This window comes from Trachinotus anak, unplaced genomic scaffold, assembly GCF_046630095.1.
Source record: "Trachinotus anak isolate AG129_WGS33_773 ecotype Australia unplaced genomic scaffold, CSIRO_AGI_Tana_v1 ptg000002l, whole genome shotgun sequence".
NCBI lineage: Eukaryota > Metazoa > Chordata > Actinopteri > Carangiformes > Carangidae > Trachinotus > Trachinotus anak.
This window is the reverse complement of record NW_027273853.1, coordinates 24,712,225-24,730,079: the sequence shown is the minus strand read 5'-3', so window position 1 is coordinate 24,730,079 and position 17,855 is coordinate 24,712,225. Positions and strand designations below refer to the sequence as shown.

Below are 17,855 nucleotides of genomic sequence, written 5' to 3'. Positions count from 1 at the left end.
GAAACAAACAGCAATGAAGAGTTAACTAAAAGGGACAAGTACAGTATGTGTACCTTTGTGGTAGCTGAGCTATGAGCTCCTGGGGCCTCGCACAGAGAGAAGGGCTCTACAAGAGTGAGCATCATGGATAGAGACAGAGACGATACATTCTTCAAGACCAGTTTCTCATACAAGGGGATAAGATTCTTTCCTGGGACCTGTAAGATATACACACACATTGCTTATGTGTTTAATCCAACAATATAAAGACAATCTTCGCAACAGAAATCCTGTAGCACCACAAATATCTAACAGAGAGAACTGTTTATGATCCTTTGACCAACCTTCTCTATGCAGAAGTTTAGCTGCTTGGAGGAAATGCTGAGCATAGGAGCAATAAAACAACAGGTAACATCTACAGACATGATGAGCTCAGAGAAGCCCTGGCGACCCACAATGCCATGGCACACCAGATGCTCCCGTACAACCTGGTAAGACAAAAACATACTGTACATGTGCTGCAACACACATCTAATCTAATAGATGCATACCGGCTGTGATTATGAAATTAAGAGCTTGGCTTTATTCACTTTTGGGCTTGAAAGCATATTGTTTTACCTTGGATGAGTCTGAAGATCCCGTCAGCACCATGTCAACAGAGCAGCCTGGGAAAAGCTCCACTCGAGAAGGGCTGAGGCTGAACACCGGCTTCTCTCTGCTGGATGAGAGTAAAGATCCACGGCGAGGAACATCTTTCTTCCTGGGAGTGGAGATTGGGGGCAGGATGGCTCGGTCAGACAAACTGTCCTCGTTGCGGGATTTTGTACAAGGTGGGGAGCCATCAATCCGCCAGTACAACCGGTGCATCCGTTGGCCATGGTTGGTCAGCTTGAAGTGGTACTGGCATGACCCATAGCTTATAGGACATACAGAAGACAGCAAAGACACACGGCATACTGTCAACACTACATAATCTGTTCTAAATTACCATATCATTAATATTAAAGCATGAGTATAACCACTTATTCTACCTGAAGCATGTTCCTAAGTCAAGGCTTGGGGCAAAAGGCCTGTCGCTGACAATTGTGGTGCCAGTGCCTGTGGCAGACAGAGGGACCGTGTGTCTTTGACTGTCCTGGATGGACACTTCCAGCCTGTCCTTGAAGTGGATCACGTCCTTCAGGTGTGCTACTACCCGAAGTTCCACCTGGCTCTCTGGCAACACTTCTCCTTCACTGGGCTCAACACGCCAAAGGGACCGTCTATGGCCCTGAGGAAACAAAACATAAAGTTCCCGCTACTATGGGATGTCTGTCTTCGGATCTGTTGAGTGGAAACAGGGACATAGTAACTGCTTTCATGACTGAAATCTGATGCGTGAAAATATCTCCCTTGTGTGAATACTTTCCTCTTACTGTTCTCCACAAACCACTGAGATCTATGCTGTGGATGGAACTTAAAAGACAGATGTGTATATCATATAGCTGCATAATCACATCAACATCTCAGTGCAGCATGAGATAGTATAGGTAAAAGTATAGCAGTGGCTCCCTGCCTGACATAAGTAAGATGAAATATCTCTCTACTATCAGTAGGATAATGGGTAGAGTACTACATACAGATGTACAGCAGTAAAGAAGAAGATAAGTCTAACCTATGTTAAAATATGTTTTACATACACATATAGACAGTTTAAAAATGTTATTTGTATCACAGTCAGACTGTTTGACGCGCTGCAGGACAAATCCAATATTTCCCAGCTCTGTGGACTGTTCCATTACATTTATTTGAATGAAGACCAATGGAATGAAAAAAGATGTAAATCTAATGTTCATCTCCAGTCTCTCAGAAAGCAGATAGCCCTTCACTGTGCTCACTGTACTGTATATATATCTGACCAAGCAGTGGTCAAGATAATCAATGTTCCATATGGCATCTCTGTTGACAAATGACTGGAATATAAACTTTTAATTGGGATTGTGAGAATGAGCTTTCTACAGATGCATTAAGGCTTTCACTGCCTATAGGACAACACAATAGATTGTTGGTCAATGGGGCAAAATGTTTTCACTCTAATACTGTAATTGACATTTGCGCTGTCATACTGAAGTTCAGAGTGCACTGAAACTTTGAACAAATGAAATATAAAGATTTTGTTTGATGTCTCAGTTCAAAGCCACTTTCTTACAGATAATCCTGTGGAAACAGAATATTTGAATAAACAAGCCTCACACAAGCAGGCAACACTTAACCAGTGAGTGACTCTGGGAGTCACGGATCACTTTCTCAGCGTTTGTATGATTGGGTGAAGAGGCCAGTGAAAGCCAACTTGTGTTGGGTCGATACTAGGGTGATCATGGTAAAGGGGTGGGTAGAGTTGGAAGAGGAGAAAGAGCAGGGGGTCACCTCCCTGGAGAGAGGAGCAAGACGACTGGAATCTCAATAATCACATCAAACCTGCTGCATCCCGCAGCTTTATTAGAATTGATTGCCTTTGAATGCAGTACAAGTCAGAAGGGTTTAGAATCCAAATCTGTGCTGTGTGCTATACAACTATCAACAGTACATCTCACTGCATAAATCCTGCACTGATGCTGCAGTGAGTACTGCAGCTAGTTCTCCTGTCAAATATTACACAGCACAAGGAAATCAATATATTGAATGTAAAATATTACATGGCTCATATTTCTGGTTGCCAGCCAAAAAGAGACAAAAATAACATCTGAATTTTCCAACTAATCCCTTTTAATAGTGAGTGGAGAAAATGGTGTCCACATCACGTATATATGTACTGTTATGCAGTTTCTATATCTAGCACTGTATTTCTGTTCATATCTGCCAACAGAATAGAAAACAAAAACATCTGTTACTGCATTAGGTAAAGGGTTTGCAATGCAAACATAAATAGTGTGTGTTCATACCCAGACTGCAGTGCTTGGACACTATTCTTCAGATTACACACATATATTTTTTATACTAATTTGTAAAAACCTAGGTTAGGTTAGGTTAGGAATGGAGTAGTGGGTAATTTTTCACAGATGGTCACTTAGATGACAAGAAATTGTGGATGTCTTCCGCATTATCCCTACGATCTTCTGTCATCAGGTCTATTTGTGTGGCTCTCTGCCAGCCTATTGAGCGAGATGTAATTTAATTCAAAAAGATCTGCATCGATTGATGCTTGAGAGTGCATAGAAGAAACTCCTTCCCTCAACACTGCCTCAGAGGAGAGGACAGGGTCACACCACTGCAGTTACACTAGGGTTGCCTGTGTGTGTGTGGATGTCTGTGCCCGCACGGTCATGTGTATGCCAGCTTGTGAAGTACTGAGGCACGGTTTCACATGGATATCAGGCAATGCTGATAAGGCGATGCACTGTGAGAGAAGGGCTTTCAGGAGGCAAGAGAAACACTGAATGTGATGAATTGTAGATCTCAGGTTGCTGCAGAGTTTAGAGTTTCATTTGCACAGAGTAAGCATGATAAATAAAAACAGGTGGAACACAACTATTCAATCTAACAACTCTCTACAGCTTTCTTATGCTCATAACTGCAGGTTTAAAAACTGTAAACAATTTAAAGTATCTTAAAATGTTAATTGTTGAAAGCAGCTGAAATGTCAGCGGTCAAGTGAGCACTGAAAGGAAGTGTAATAAAAGGAAACAGCATAACTGTCAGATGAACGGTGGACATTGTTTTGTAGACATTAAATGATTGTTTTATACATAAAATGTCCCAAACACCAAACATTGCAAGACTATCAGAGCTGAGAATTCTTCAATCAGGTTCCCAGTTCATCTGTTTTATTTATGTCAATCTGAATTGACAAAATGTCACTGTCTAATCTATACAATGGGAGTGCAAAGAGATGGACTCTTTGGAGGAAAGCCTCTTTTTCTCCAGGGGTAGGACTGAAATTGAATGGGCAACTAATTATTTCAAGAGCTAACAAAGCAATGAACCTATTAACTCATTAATTACATATTCAATTATACAGAAAATTAATTAGTCAGAGGAGCAGGGGACTAACAGACTAAAGGTTTATACAAGAAATCTAGCTGGTGAATGGGTAGATGGCTGGACAGGTATATAAATCCATGACTAAAACTGATGTTGCTTTTAGTTCCTTACCCTATGCTCCCAGACTCTGTAACAACCTGCTAATAGAGCTACAGATCTGAGGACACATGAAGTTGCTTTGTTCCTTATAACATTAGTAAGACATGCTTTTTAGAATGTGAATGCCTAATACTTCTTGTGCAGTATGTGTCTTGAGAGGTGAGTCTGTGTTGGCAGTTGTTTGTACCATGCGAGCAGTAAAGTGGGCTGGAATAGGTGACTGGTTTGACAGGTGCAGGGTTCTAGTAATGTCCGTCAGAACAGGGATTCTGCCAAAGTCCAGCTGCGGGTTCTGAACGTGAACTATTGGACCCTGCCCAATACAGGATAAGACCACCTCCTTGAACAGAACAGAACAGAAAAGAGGATGGTTAAGGAACAGAAATCAATATCACTGCCAGTATTCATACATGCACACATTATTCAGTCTGAAAGAGCACAGATATAATCTCTCAGAAGCACACACGCTTTCACTGACCAGGGGTGGCTGGACGCTGCCGAACACAGCGATGCGTAGTCTGTGGTGCAGTCTTCCAACGGCCTTAGCCAGCAGGAACACGGGAAGCTTCTCTGAAGTGTGAGGAAGAATCACTCCTCTGGGTATGGAACTGCCAAAAAGCAGTGACGGAGTCTCTTCATATTCCTGAAAAACATGACACCCACAGAAATCATGCTTTGCTGCAGACTTACAGATCCAGTACCTAATGTACATATAGATTAAAAACAACTGTCCACTGCTGTCATAATCACAGCTTTAGGCAGATAGACCTAAAATACAACCGCATCGTGTCAACTAATGTTAAGTACTAAATACTACAGTAACAGCATTAAATAATAGAATTCATTAAAGCAATAGTTTGACATATAATGAAATACGCTTATTTGCTCTCTTGCCTGTTTCCAGTCGTTGCACTAAACTAACCAGCTGTAGTATAGTTACTGACATGATATCAATCTCCCAAAATTTTGGGCTATTCCTTCAAGGTATGATATTCAGTAATGTCACTCACCTCTATCACATATAGTAAATTTTGCAGTACTGACGTGAATATGAGCCACGGTATTAAATGTGAATGGATCATTTGGCTCTTGTTAATCTCACTACAGTATCTCTTCCCTGCTACACATGTAGGATACATTCAAAAATCATTTCAGTTGCTTCTACCGAACCTGGTCAAGCACGCCATAGCAGGCAGGCAGAGTGCTGGGGTTGGTAAGCTGCACGTGCTGTTCATAGGGGTAACTGAGGAAACACCTTTGAAAGTCCAACACTGGAGTCTCGACCACAATCTCAGGAACAACACACCTATCAACAGGGGGAATGAAGAGAGAGACAGACAGAGAAGAAGAAACAAGAGGAGGAGAGAAGAAGAAAAGATCTAAGGTTTATTTATGGATCACAACAGTAATTGCACTCTGTCATGCCAAAACAGCAGTCTATTAATTAGAACAGTTTCATAAATTTTCAATGACGTTGATTGCAGTGAGGAAGTCAGATTGCCATTGCACTGAGAGATAATGCAGGTGACATTCAAATGTATTGTTATGCAGATGATCCCCTGAATATTTAACACATACTCCACTGATTTGTCGACACCTGTACGGAGATTCAGTGGGCCACATTCACAGCTTGTCAAAGCATCAGCAACAGCCAGAAGCTCGGCAGAGGTTACTGCCAGAAAAAAACTTACTTTACTTGAAAGAAAGGGCGACAGAGAGGCTGTAAAAAGCAAGATGGAACCTCTGCTATTTTATGGCATCTTGTGACACAACTGTAACCCATTTTACCGTATGTCAAATCTCATTTTTATATTTACCGCTTTAGAAGAGATTATATGCACTCTTACTAGAACAGAGGGATGGTGATTCATTTTTATTCATTCATATTTTATGAAGTATCTTTTCAAAAGGGAAAAGATCAAACAGTTTTATGGAACAAGACAAAAAACACAGGAAAACTGACCCAATAATCAGTGTTTATGGCCTTAATGTGCAAAATCAAAAAAAGTAGTTTAAGTAAATAAGTATTTTTGCTGCAACTTGTGAGACACCACAAAACCAACTTCAACTGATGTTTTTAAGTATGTTTGCACATAGAAGAATATGTGTGTATGTTCACATTTGTACTTGTGTCTGACCTGGCATTGATAGGCAGAGTCATGATCTCCTCTCCAACCCCTTCAACATCCACCACCAGTGCCAGCCTGTATGTCCTGACTGTGTTGGAGCACAGGGTCACCTGTCCATACAATACACACCCACAGTAGGAGGTACAGTGAGCATTACTGACTTCACCACACCATTAAACAAACTTTTTGGTCAGGAGATTTTAAATGGTTGTCATACGTTGATGCCAGTGTTGATTAATGAATTATAGAACAAATTAATCTTCAGACAGTAACAACAACGTTTAAGAGAAAGTAGGAAGTGCTTCACAATTAAAAATGTACCACTATTTAATTAACTGTGGCGAAACTGACTATCATGGGAAGTAAGTTCTAGTTTGTCAGAGAACCAGCAGCATAATCGGTTATAAAAAGCGTTTTTTAAATACATATTCACTATAGCCAAATTATTACCTATTAGATTTCTCTCATAGAAATAATAAGCTGTTTTAATCGATCAGATGCTTTTCCTTTGTTGCAACTAAACTTTACAATTTAGACTGAAAACACGGGCATATTTTTACATATTGTCATCACACCACCTAGAACAGCTTTAACGGATATGTTGTTCCCCAAGATAGGCTTTCATAACGAACAGTAAATTATATATTGCAGCTTTGTCAGACAAACTGACTAACATCATATAAACTGCAATCAAAAGCAGTTTTTTTTTTAAGTTTAAGACAAATTGGAAATAACTTTAAATGTGCTGATTGTGTCTTTTGGATTCTATCAGTCACATAATATGCATGAGCTCTCACTCTCTCTCTCTCTCAGAACGTTATGACTCAGCGTCCAAAAACTAGCTGCACTAAGTCAACTAGCTTATGTCAGCAGATGAAGTCACAGACAGAATAGCTAAAACTAAACAGACAATAAGCCTGGTTCACTGAACCTGCTGTGTCTCTGTTTGACTGGTAAAAATGAGCCCCATTGTAGTTTATCAATATAAAACTGCTAACATAGACCAGAGAGCTGGGCCGTGTTCATGGGGCCCTCTTTTGCTGGTGATACTGTTTCACCACAGTATATAGTAAAGCCGGTATACTGGCATGTCTCTAGTTAGCATACATCTTTACAAAGACTTGCAGTGTGGTGCTTAGGCAGAAAATTAACTTAAATGGCTTACGCTGTACCTTAATGGTGACATCGGACATGGCACGCACAGAGCTTGCAGCCGGGCTGACAGTGAACTCCACAGGCCGTGCATGAAGGTCTCTAGCAGCACTGCCTTGCCAAATGTTCCTGGACACCTCAGATACCTGTTTGGCACTGGTAACACTAGGAGATCCCAAACCATCTCCCAGCACACGAAGGGCAAAGGTCATAGGCACCAAGGAGGTGTTGAAGAGGGTGCAAATCAATGTTTGTGGGAAACCTGCATAGAGAGATAGAGACAGAATGAAAGACAGTGAAGATGAGAAAGAGAGAGAAAAATAAGATTATAAAAGTGGAACAAAGCTGGAGTGTTATGTGAAGCTGTGCACTGCATCAACTTAAGAATGAATAAGCTCAGGAAATATGAAGTAACCCACCAAAGGCTACATCTCCAAAATTGAGCTCTAAAACATTGAAGTGGAACGTAGGAACAACAACACAACCCCTGAAAGACAAGACAAAGAGATGAGCCATGAGAAACCTTGGAAACAACAACCACAAGTTGAAGGATTCTTCAATAAGAACTGTGAGTGTAGAGTGACTTCGTCATTCTAATAGTAACAGACTGAGTTTTTATATTTCATAAAACTGAATGTTCCATAACAATCATGAGTTACAAAACTTGCTAACTTCACCTAAAGGTCAAGGTATGTGGTTTAGTCTGTCCTGTGACAGCTAGCAGCAAGTCCTCAGAGAAAGTTCCCAAGTTGCGACTGTGGAAGGTGACTTCAACAATCTGGCAGGCCCCAGAAGGGACAACACCTTCCTCAGGACTGAAGGAGAAACAGCAGCCAAAAGTGGTGTCGGGGCTTAACAACTTGAAAGGGGCATCAATCAACCCTTTGTTGGACACTAGTACCTGCAAAAAAAGTATCCACTTATTCAACACTCACAATTTTTCCATGAGCCCCACAAGCAAACATCAGGTAATACAGAAATTGTGGCATTATCCACTTGAGAAAATAATGCTCTGGAAGCCAGATTTTATTTTTCAGAAAACATTTGAGGACAATGTCAGTGTGTCAGTCTTTGGTCCAGACTGACGCATCTAAACAACTCAACGACTGCCTGCAGCCTACATGCCTATATGTTGTATAGACATCTTGAATGTAGTAGGTTCAACTTTTTTCCAATACTTTGGTTAATGACTAAATACCTGTTTGTTTTTAGCTTGAGGTCAAAAGCCCAAACTAGATTACCGTAATAAGACTTATTACAAAAGACAGGAAGAGTACACCACACACAAGATGTTTAATACATGGAGAGGCAGATTTTTAGTAATAAATGATATTACTTTGGCTTAGTATTCTTACCTCATAACAGTTTTTGTCACCAATGAACACATTCTTTATATCTATCAGATTATAGTTGAGCTGGAGTTCAGGTCCCACGCCTGCACCCTCAATTGTGAGAGGTAACCGAGATTCACGGCCTGAGGACAGACAAAGGTCATTACAAGGTCATAGACAGAGAAGAGACAGAGTCAAAGAAAAATAACAAGATGGGAAGTGTAACAATGAAAATATGTAAAAAGTCTCAATTTAAGGTTAAGAGAGATAAATTGTCTCTCAAGCAGTAATGGACATAGCAAACACTAATTTTATGCAAGTGGAAAAGTTGCTTGTATGCTTCTAGTTGAATCAAAAATTAGTCCAAATACAAACTGTCTAAACTACTTGCAAAACAGTTTATTGGCTACAGCTGTTTCTATTTCTGTCCTTGTAAACTTGGGTATGGGAGGTCTATCATTCAGTTTTGCTTAGTAAGCTTTTACATCTTTTTGTAAAGTGAGGAATCAGTGAACAGTAGTCTCCTGAACTTTGTCTTGCTCAGGTCATCACCTGCCTCAGAAAGCATGGAAATTAATGTAAATCCAGCCTCCGGCTCAGAAGACACACATGAAGACCACATGCAAATTTGCCAACAACCTTTTACTACCACAGGGGTGAGATGAATATACGAGTGCCTCATGACTGGATTGTCTAATGTAAAGTAGCAATGGGTCCTCCAGTGGTTAGGGGTGTTTCGACAAAGTTTGATTGTGGCCATCATATACTGAATGAGAGGAGAACATAAAAGAGACATAGATAGAGGCGTAGTTGTCCTCTGACAATAAGTAAATAGACTCAGAAATAGACCCAGACTTGTCTTTCTAACCTTTGTCTGCATTGAGGCACAACCCACTGAGGGAATGAGGATCTTTTATGAGAAAGCCAAAACTATTGATTTGGAGCAGGGGGGTACAGTCTGTTTGAAGTTTTAAAAAAAACAATTCCAAGGTGTTGAAGAACACACAAAAGAAAGGAGTTGTCCTCTGGTTCTGAGGGTTTTGGTTCAACAAACATGCTGTGTCCCTATAAAACTGCTTCAAGTGTAAGCCTTAATACACATCAGCCTGTCATAATTTGATCACATATTCCCAAACTCAAACCCATATTTATCTCAGGGCTATCAGATATACTAGAAATGGCTCCTTATTTTTTAGTAGATTAGACATTAAATGACCTACTGATTAAACTTTGTTCCCTACACATATTGTCTTTGTGTATAAGACTGTAAACGTTGCTAGAACAGACAAAACGCAAATTTAGGGTGGAAGAGTTGTGGAAGTCATGTGGTAAATCACTTGTACTCAATTTTGTATTTTCTTGGACCACTTCCGTGAATGCATGCTACTAAGCTGATGAATAAGTTTTGGATGATGGTGCAGAGGGAATTTTGAAGAATAGGTGTGACAGTGAGGCTTGTATTTCACCTCAAAGACATACTGAAAGGAATATCCAATGTGAATTGAAACATAAATTTTAATTTATGTCCATACATAGCAGCATGGAATTACATTTCATTTCCTGATGGTTGTTCGCGGTTGTGTAGTTTGCGGCAAGTAAGGTAATTGTCTGACCTTTGCCATTGGCAGAAAGACAAAGTACCTGCAACCATGCTAGATATCTATGAGGCACGTGTTAACAGTGACTATGCTTCCATGCAGGACTCTGGGGAAGGGGAAGTTTTGTACAAGATTTCATGTTAAATGCTGTTAGTGTGGCTAAAAACTGAAGATTGAGAATTGTTACAGTATTGTAAAGATACATGCACTACTGTGTTTTTGATGTGAAACCCAAAATGAGTGATGTATCGTCTAGCTAGACACTGACCTGTGACATCACAATATACGGTTTGTTGGTACAGCTTGGCCTCCTCAGGCTTGAAGACAATGTTGAACTGTGCAGTTGCATTGGGCCATATTTCACCTTCCTGGGCCACATTAAGACAAAAAGGAAAAACTATTATTTTACAGAAAGGACAAAAAGCAGACATGATTCTACACTGCAAATGCAAATCTTCTCACAGAGAGAAATATAGGTGGGTTCAAGGGTCTTTAAGAGTTTATGTCACTGACAGCCTGATAGTGTGATAGACAAAAGGGGAAAAATGAACTGCAAGTAATGTAGAAAACAATATGGAAGTTGATAACAAGTTCAGTCAGGCTCTGAACACCCATTAACTGCATCTAACACCTACTAATACCTGTGTGTGTGTGGGTTGGTGGTGCACAGGACGTGTGTAGACTGCTGACCATTTCTCTAAAATGTCCTCTCAAAGTTTAGTTTGTTGACTCGCCTACAGACTGTTTACTCTCTCCCTCCGCCCTTTCACACCCTCCTGCCCTCTCCATGTTTTTCATTTGTCTTCCCTCTCCCTCTGTCTAGGGAACCTGGGTGAGCTGAGCAGAGGAGACACTGGCAGAAAAGAGGGGTGGCAGTGTCAGAACAGGTCAGGTTACCTGAAGGTCCCTGGGCAGAAAGGGCCCAGATCGTGACCCCTCTGTTACTGAGGAGTCAGACTAGATTTACATGCAAATAGCAGAGATGAATCTTAACTATCTGTGACAGATCTAATCTCAGATACGATCTTTTCAGATTATCAGAACCCATTTGTGTCTCTGTAGCCACCAGGCTGTAAGAGGGAGACAACACAGAGAGACAAGAAAACAGACACACGCAAACACACCGCTGGCTCCACAGTTATGCAGCTGTGTGAGAGGGTCAAGAGGTGGTCCTTTGCAGCCTGGCTTCTACATTCCTGCAGGTCTCTGGCCAACAGCGGGAGGCGTTGGTTCACTGTGGGGTCTGACTCACACTGCGGCCGCTCCTCCTCCTTCCTCTGGAGTACTGAGCTCTCCCTATGGGGGAGGGAGGGAGGGAAGGTGAAGGGCAAAACACAGAGAGAGACAAGGAGAGTCATAGAGAAAAGATGCAGAAGAAGAGAAAAGAGTCACCAACAGAAAGAAAGTGATTTACACCTGAGCTATTTCTGGCAACAAAAGCTGTGATAAAAAAGAAGTAGAGCACAGCAGGTAATTCAACCTCTAACTTTAAATAAAAATCAATTAAAAATCACAGTCTTGTATTGTCTGTCTCCTCTTGTGTGCATGCATACATACAAACCTCAATAAGCTCAGCTCCTCCTCTTCCTGGCTGGGCCACACTGACCAGCAGTACTGAAGAGGCACATCACTGCTGTTGGTGAGAGACACCGTGTGTGCGTTGGCCAGAGAGATGTAAGTCTTCTTCAACAAGACGGAGTCAGGCTCAAGATGAATGTTCAGTTCTTCACAGGCCCCATACAAGCTGATGTACACACCCTCACCTAGGCAGAAGAAATACAAAAACACATGCAGATGTATAAACACACACGTCCATGCTCAGATAACACTGGTAGATTTTAGACTTTTGATTATGAGCTATTCATTATTCCCTTGAGTGGGACACGCGAGTTGTGACTAAGATAATGAGGTGCCATTTAATTTTGTCTTATTTGATTTAAACATTTATTCATAAAACTGAATTCCTGAAACCATCTGAGATGTGGGTGAAATTTCAGAAGCCTGTAACCAAGCTGGCAAAACTACAAACATCTGTAAAACCTTGGTCTGTCAAGATGCATGCCATGAACATGGCATTGTTATGAGATGTGCTCTTCACACAGCTTGAATATTAACAGCTGCAAGTAAAAGCATGAAAGATTGCTTTTGTTTGCTGCGTCAAAACAAACATAAGTGGTTTCACTGGGCCTTTCAAAGTACCACTGTCCAGAGAATCATTTACGTGTTAAGGATTCACAGGATTAAAGTGATGCCACATGCTGAATCACCAAAAACAACACAACAAGAACGTGGTAAATGCTTATATAGTTCAAATCTGTGAGAGATATTATAACCATAAACAGTAACCATAGACACTATATAGGAAAGTAGGGGTTGAAGCGAAGAAGGTATATAGTTATACATTTAGTAAAAATAGTTATACTTTACTAATATTGAAAAGCAAAGCAATAAAAACTAGGGCTGTCAATCGATTAAAAAAATTAACTAATTAATCGCACATTTTGAAATGAATTAATCGCGATTAATCACAATTAAAAGTATATTTTCCCTCTAAAGACTAAAGCTTCTTCTAGGGCATATTTAAATGTAAAATAAATCACCAAATTAATGAGTAGTCACAAAGGGTGTATATATCAAACACCACTGTTTCATAGCATCTTAACACAAAACTGCACAGAACTATGTAGTTTCAAAGAGAAAACTCAGGCTCATAAAGTGCAACTTGATTTCAAAATCAAGGCTCAACTTAGATAATCACCAAGATAAACTGGCGTATACAAGTGTTGATAAAATATGATCTATGTTGTGCCTGAGAAAGTGTCCATAGAAACAAATAGGTTTCCATCGGATGTTTTGCATTAAGGTGATATTGTAATGACGAATTGCTCATGTGATAACTAAATTCGGCTTTGCAAACTGTGCATATTACTTTTGTTTTCAAAACAGTTCCGTCGAGCAGCTTTTTGAATTGAAATTTTCCGCCTAAGACTCCCTCACCGCTCGCCTCCGTGTTCAGCGCGTCTCTGGCTGCAAGTATGAGCCCCGCGGCTTCCGTGTCAGAGGTCAGCGCCCACGCAGGAAGTAAACAAAACTGCGGCGGCGTTAATTGCGTTAATTTATTTTAACGCGTTAAGTATTTTTGAAATTAATCGCAATGCAACAAGCCCCGCCCTCTCTCCCAAAACACACAGACACAGTTACTGTATGTCATAGCTTTTCTTCATTGACAGGAATTGGGTGTAGGTGAGGGAGTTGGGGCTTTTTGTAAATTTTATTAAATTGTACTCTCAAAACAGGGAGCCATGATGTGGCTGTATTGTTACATTGTGTGACAAGTCATGTCTAAATGTCTCAGTCTAAGGAGTCCGTCATAAGTCTTTTTGATAGTTTTGTCTCTATGTCCCATGTTTGCAAAACTGCACATTAACAGAAGGTCTACTTGTTTTTTTACTGCTAATTTAAAAACAAAGTTGACTTGGAGCTAAGACTTGATTAATAAAAATGTCTTAAAATGCAGTTGTATGGGGGAAAGAAGGTTTTCAACTGGGAGCTGCCAAGCACAACAAAATCCTATCCATTGACCAGCCACTGCTGCTCCTCTGGGAGTCTCAGACCTAATGTGGGCTGGGAAAAAAGGAGGAAGTCAGAGTGAAGTCAAGGACACACTGCAGAGTGTAGCTTAGAAAGACTGAATCTGGATCAAAAGGAACCATGCAAAGAGATTAAATGGTTTTTAAAATACCCTGAAAAACTGGCATCCAAACAACTTATTTAATTATGCTGCCACCAAATGCAACAATGTGAAATACATCAGGCTGAATGAAAGTGAAAGGTTGAAATTATAATGTAAAAGATTTAAAGTAAATATGATTTCCCATGACAACCCTTTACAAAATATGGACCTCTGGTGTAAAGTTTCAAAACCACAAGCTTCAAGAGACAAAAACCTTGATGGTGAGTACGACATCTAATGAAGTCTCTGTGGTAGTAACATGTTGCCGCCATCACAGTGTGCACACTTTCAACAGTGAGAGAAAGAGCAACAATAACAAGCAACAAAATAAGATGCAAAGTTAAGTTTTGTATAAAGCCACCAAGAATAAGGCCTTATGTAAATTTAGTGAGTGTTTGTTTACATTCAAATCAGAGGGAATGGAGCTTTAGCATGTAGAAAAACATTTATATATCATTTATAAGTCCAACCCAACACACACAGGGAACCTATCTGGATACAATATAAGACAATGTCTGAATTCTGAATACTGAGTACTGAACTCTACAGGGTTCTCCTCTCTGTGTGTTTCCGTAGCACATAATTCCTTTCATACATTTCCCTAAGACCAATTAAAACACAGATACCTTGGTCAATAAAATCACTAGAAATGAAAACTGGGATCAAAGCAACAAGGGGGATTTTATCATCAGAAAGCAGTCCAGTATTTCATTTAATTTTGATAGTGCTTTTCAGCATTTGTTCTTAGCCAAAACAACCATGGAGACTTGCCATTAATTACTTCTTGCTTACAAATTTATCTTCCCATGTTTTTCCTTTGGCCCCAAACACAATGAGAGCTCAACTCACTGTGACTGAGATACAATTGCCCTGAAATGCAGATTCAATACATGGCAAACATTTTGGAGGACTGACTGTTTCTCTGCAGGACAATAAGTGAAATCCTCCTCTTGGCCAATTAACAGAAACTTGACTCAGGTTTGACAGTGCAAAAATTTTGGGACTGAAATGATACCATTGCACTTCCACTGATCTAAGAATATTGAAATAAACAAGGACACTGTGTCACTGATGCAAAGTGCCCAAAACGAGGCACAGCACATTCATCCAGTTGTGAAGGACCTGCAGTTTGTCTCCAGCCTGCAGCACCAACAGAAAAATCTTCTTACATATGACTTGTAATGGCTACTGTTACAGAAGCAGCTGACATCAAATACAATTAATTTAGAAACTCTTTACAAGCTAATATTTGGTGTTTTACAGCCACAGACTGAACTATATCCCTCTTTGAGTATTTAAAATACACTGGAGTTAAATGTGATATAATAATGTAAAACATCAGTTTATTTATTAATTAATTTGTTAGTGGTTGTTTGAATGTCTGTTTGGCTTTTTTGTCAAGAATAATTAAATATTATATTAGTATATATATTTGATATTTTGTGTCATTTTGCTTGAATGTATGATACACATGATTGTGTCATTGTTTTTATTATTTTTTTAATTTAATTTTCTCTGTAGCCAATAGTATATTTTTCGAGTTGATACAGTGGATCACTTCACTTTTGCAGATTTATGTTCAAATGTATAAAATTCCCTGATTTTTAGGTTTTTTGCAAATTCATTTAAATGAAGAACTGAAATCTCTTATTTATAAAAGTATTACAAAAGACTATTTGCTGTGCACTCCAAATTGTGACCAGGAGCATCCCATTTGCTTTAACTGTCCTTGAGAAGTGTCTAGAACTTGACTGGATCTGTGATAAACTGAATTATTTGGACATAGTTTTAAAAGGCACACACATGGGTATATATGGTTCCACAATTCACACTGCATGTCAGGTCAAGCCAAATTGTGGCAAGGCAGATATCAGGGCAAGGGTATAAAACCATTTCTAAAGCTCTGAGTGTTCCCAGGAGAAAAATGACCTTAATAATTATGAAATGGAGGAAGTTTGGAACCATCAGGGATCTTAAGGACTCTAGAGTTGGTCATCTGGCCAAATGGAGTAATGAGACAAGTCCGGCCTCAGTCAGGGAGGTGACCAAGAACCCAATGTCATTCGAACAGAGCTGCAGAAGTCCTCTGCAGAGATGAGAGAACCTGCTGGAAGACTGAACACCGATTGCCTCTGTGCAAGTTGAGCAACTATTTAATAGCAGAAGCTATTTCTTTCTTTGCCTGCAGGAGGCATCATCAACATGTCCTTCCCTATAGGTGGTGTGGGCTAGGGTATGTAAAACTGGTATGAAAATGACCCAACAGCCATATAGCCTGCTTTTTTATTCAGTGTCACAAACACCCAACACAGTGTGAATAGCCCAATATTTTCATCCTTGCTGATTGGTTCCCACAATGACAACAAAAAGACACTTATTCATCACACTCAACACGCAGCAAGGACGATGACAGAAACAATACACAAGACAGAAATCCAACCATTATATTTGTTACCTCTAGACCTTGTTTGTGTCAGAATCTGAACTGGAGTGCTGCACATACACAATAACAAATGAGCTGGCACATAAGCTGGCACTTATCAAATCAATTGAACTTGATTTTAAACTTTGACCTCAGTTTATTTAGACTCCACACACTTAGGATAAATATACCATCAGACAGACAGCAATGAGACCCAGACACATCCCAAACATCCAGGTAAGGATGTTAATATAAAAAGCTGAGGTGAGGTAAGGTGAGGTGAGGTAGGGAAATAAAAAAGGTTATACTGTACAGCAAGAGTAACAAAAAAGAGGTAAAGTCAGAATGTTGCTAAAGTAGAATCAGTCCAATGATTACCCAGCCAGTGACATTAAGAGGGATCACATAGCATAGGGAAATAAGCCTAGATTTGAAAATCTCAACAGAGCCTACTTCCTGAATTTGCATAAAGAATTTAGCCCAAAGAAGAGAAGCAAAGGTTCTACCCCCAAGATACTTTTTATTAGATCTTGGAGCTAAGTAACCAGCATCAGTAAAGGGAGTGACTGAGTGTATGGAGTAATAAGACTGAAGATTTACGAAGGAGACGGTCCATTTAAAACCTTGTAAGTCAGAAAGGTGATTGTGAAATCCATCTTCACTGGTCAATGCAAAGACATAAGGACAGGTGTCCTGACCAGTCAATGACTGAATATACTACACTTCATATGAAAGAGAAGCATGAAATTCAAAGATGAATCAACCAAATTCAAAAGATGCATCTCCCACAATAATAAGAAAATGTGTTGAGTTTTCATAGGATAAACCAACCCATTAAGTTTCAGGTCCTACTCAGTGCAGACTGAATTAGAGAACTTGTAATCCATCTCTGCCTGAGCTTTGACACGAGTGATCAGTAGTGATTAATTGGTACCTGAGATTCCTTTCTTCTTCTCTCATTTCTCAGTAACATGAAAGATTTCTTTAGCTTTTAAATGCATCGACAGAGCAACAGTGGTGACTGACCATGACTGTGTGTCCTACAGTAAAAAAACATTCGAATTCAAGGAGTGCTAACGTTTGCTTCCAACAGGCCAATCATCTTTTCCATCATGTACCTAGAGGCAGGGAGGAGGAATACAAAACAGCATGGCAAAGTCCCACAGGAAGGCCAGTTCTTTGCTTTCACTCTGGAAGAAAGACAGACTACGAAGCTGTGAAATATCATCATATGAAGAACAAGGGAGAGAAGAGAGCATAGATGACAGAGGATGAGTGATCGAAGGAAATGAAGGAGAAGGAAAGATTGGGGAATACAGAGAGAAAAGCAATTATCTTCCAGCATCCGGGTGCTATGACAGCAGCTGAAAGGCAGGGAGAGCTGCAGCTTAT

The 17,855-nt window shown here is 40.0% G+C and overlaps 1 protein-coding gene across 3 annotated transcripts in view; it reads right to left on the bottom strand.

Annotated features, from left to right (window-relative positions):
- hydin (HYDIN axonemal central pair apparatus protein) overlaps positions 1-17,855 on the bottom strand; it is a 69,664-nt gene that overhangs the window by 40,450 nt on the left and 11,359 nt on the right. For all 3 annotated transcript variants that reach the window (XM_071457702.1, XM_071457716.1, XM_071457709.1), the window contains exons 8-22: positions 11,870-12,071; positions 11,433-11,604; positions 10,577-10,676; positions 8,735-8,853; positions 8,057-8,280; positions 7,799-7,866; positions 7,400-7,641; positions 6,237-6,337; positions 5,269-5,404; positions 4,577-4,741; positions 4,286-4,438; positions 1,011-1,249; positions 598-895; positions 324-467; positions 54-197 (exon numbers count right to left, since the gene is read on the bottom strand). In XM_071457702.1, the coding sequence (XP_071313803.1) occupies positions 54-197; positions 324-467; positions 598-895; positions 1,011-1,249; positions 4,286-4,438; positions 4,577-4,741; positions 5,269-5,404; positions 6,237-6,337; positions 7,400-7,641; positions 7,799-7,866; positions 8,057-8,280; positions 8,735-8,853; positions 10,577-10,676; positions 11,433-11,604; positions 11,870-12,071 (2,507 nt within the window). The remainder of the gene's footprint in view (positions 1-53; positions 198-323; positions 468-597; positions 896-1,010; positions 1,250-4,285; positions 4,439-4,576; positions 4,742-5,268; positions 5,405-6,236; positions 6,338-7,399; positions 7,642-7,798; positions 7,867-8,056; positions 8,281-8,734; positions 8,854-10,576; positions 10,677-11,432; positions 11,605-11,869; positions 12,072-17,855) is intronic.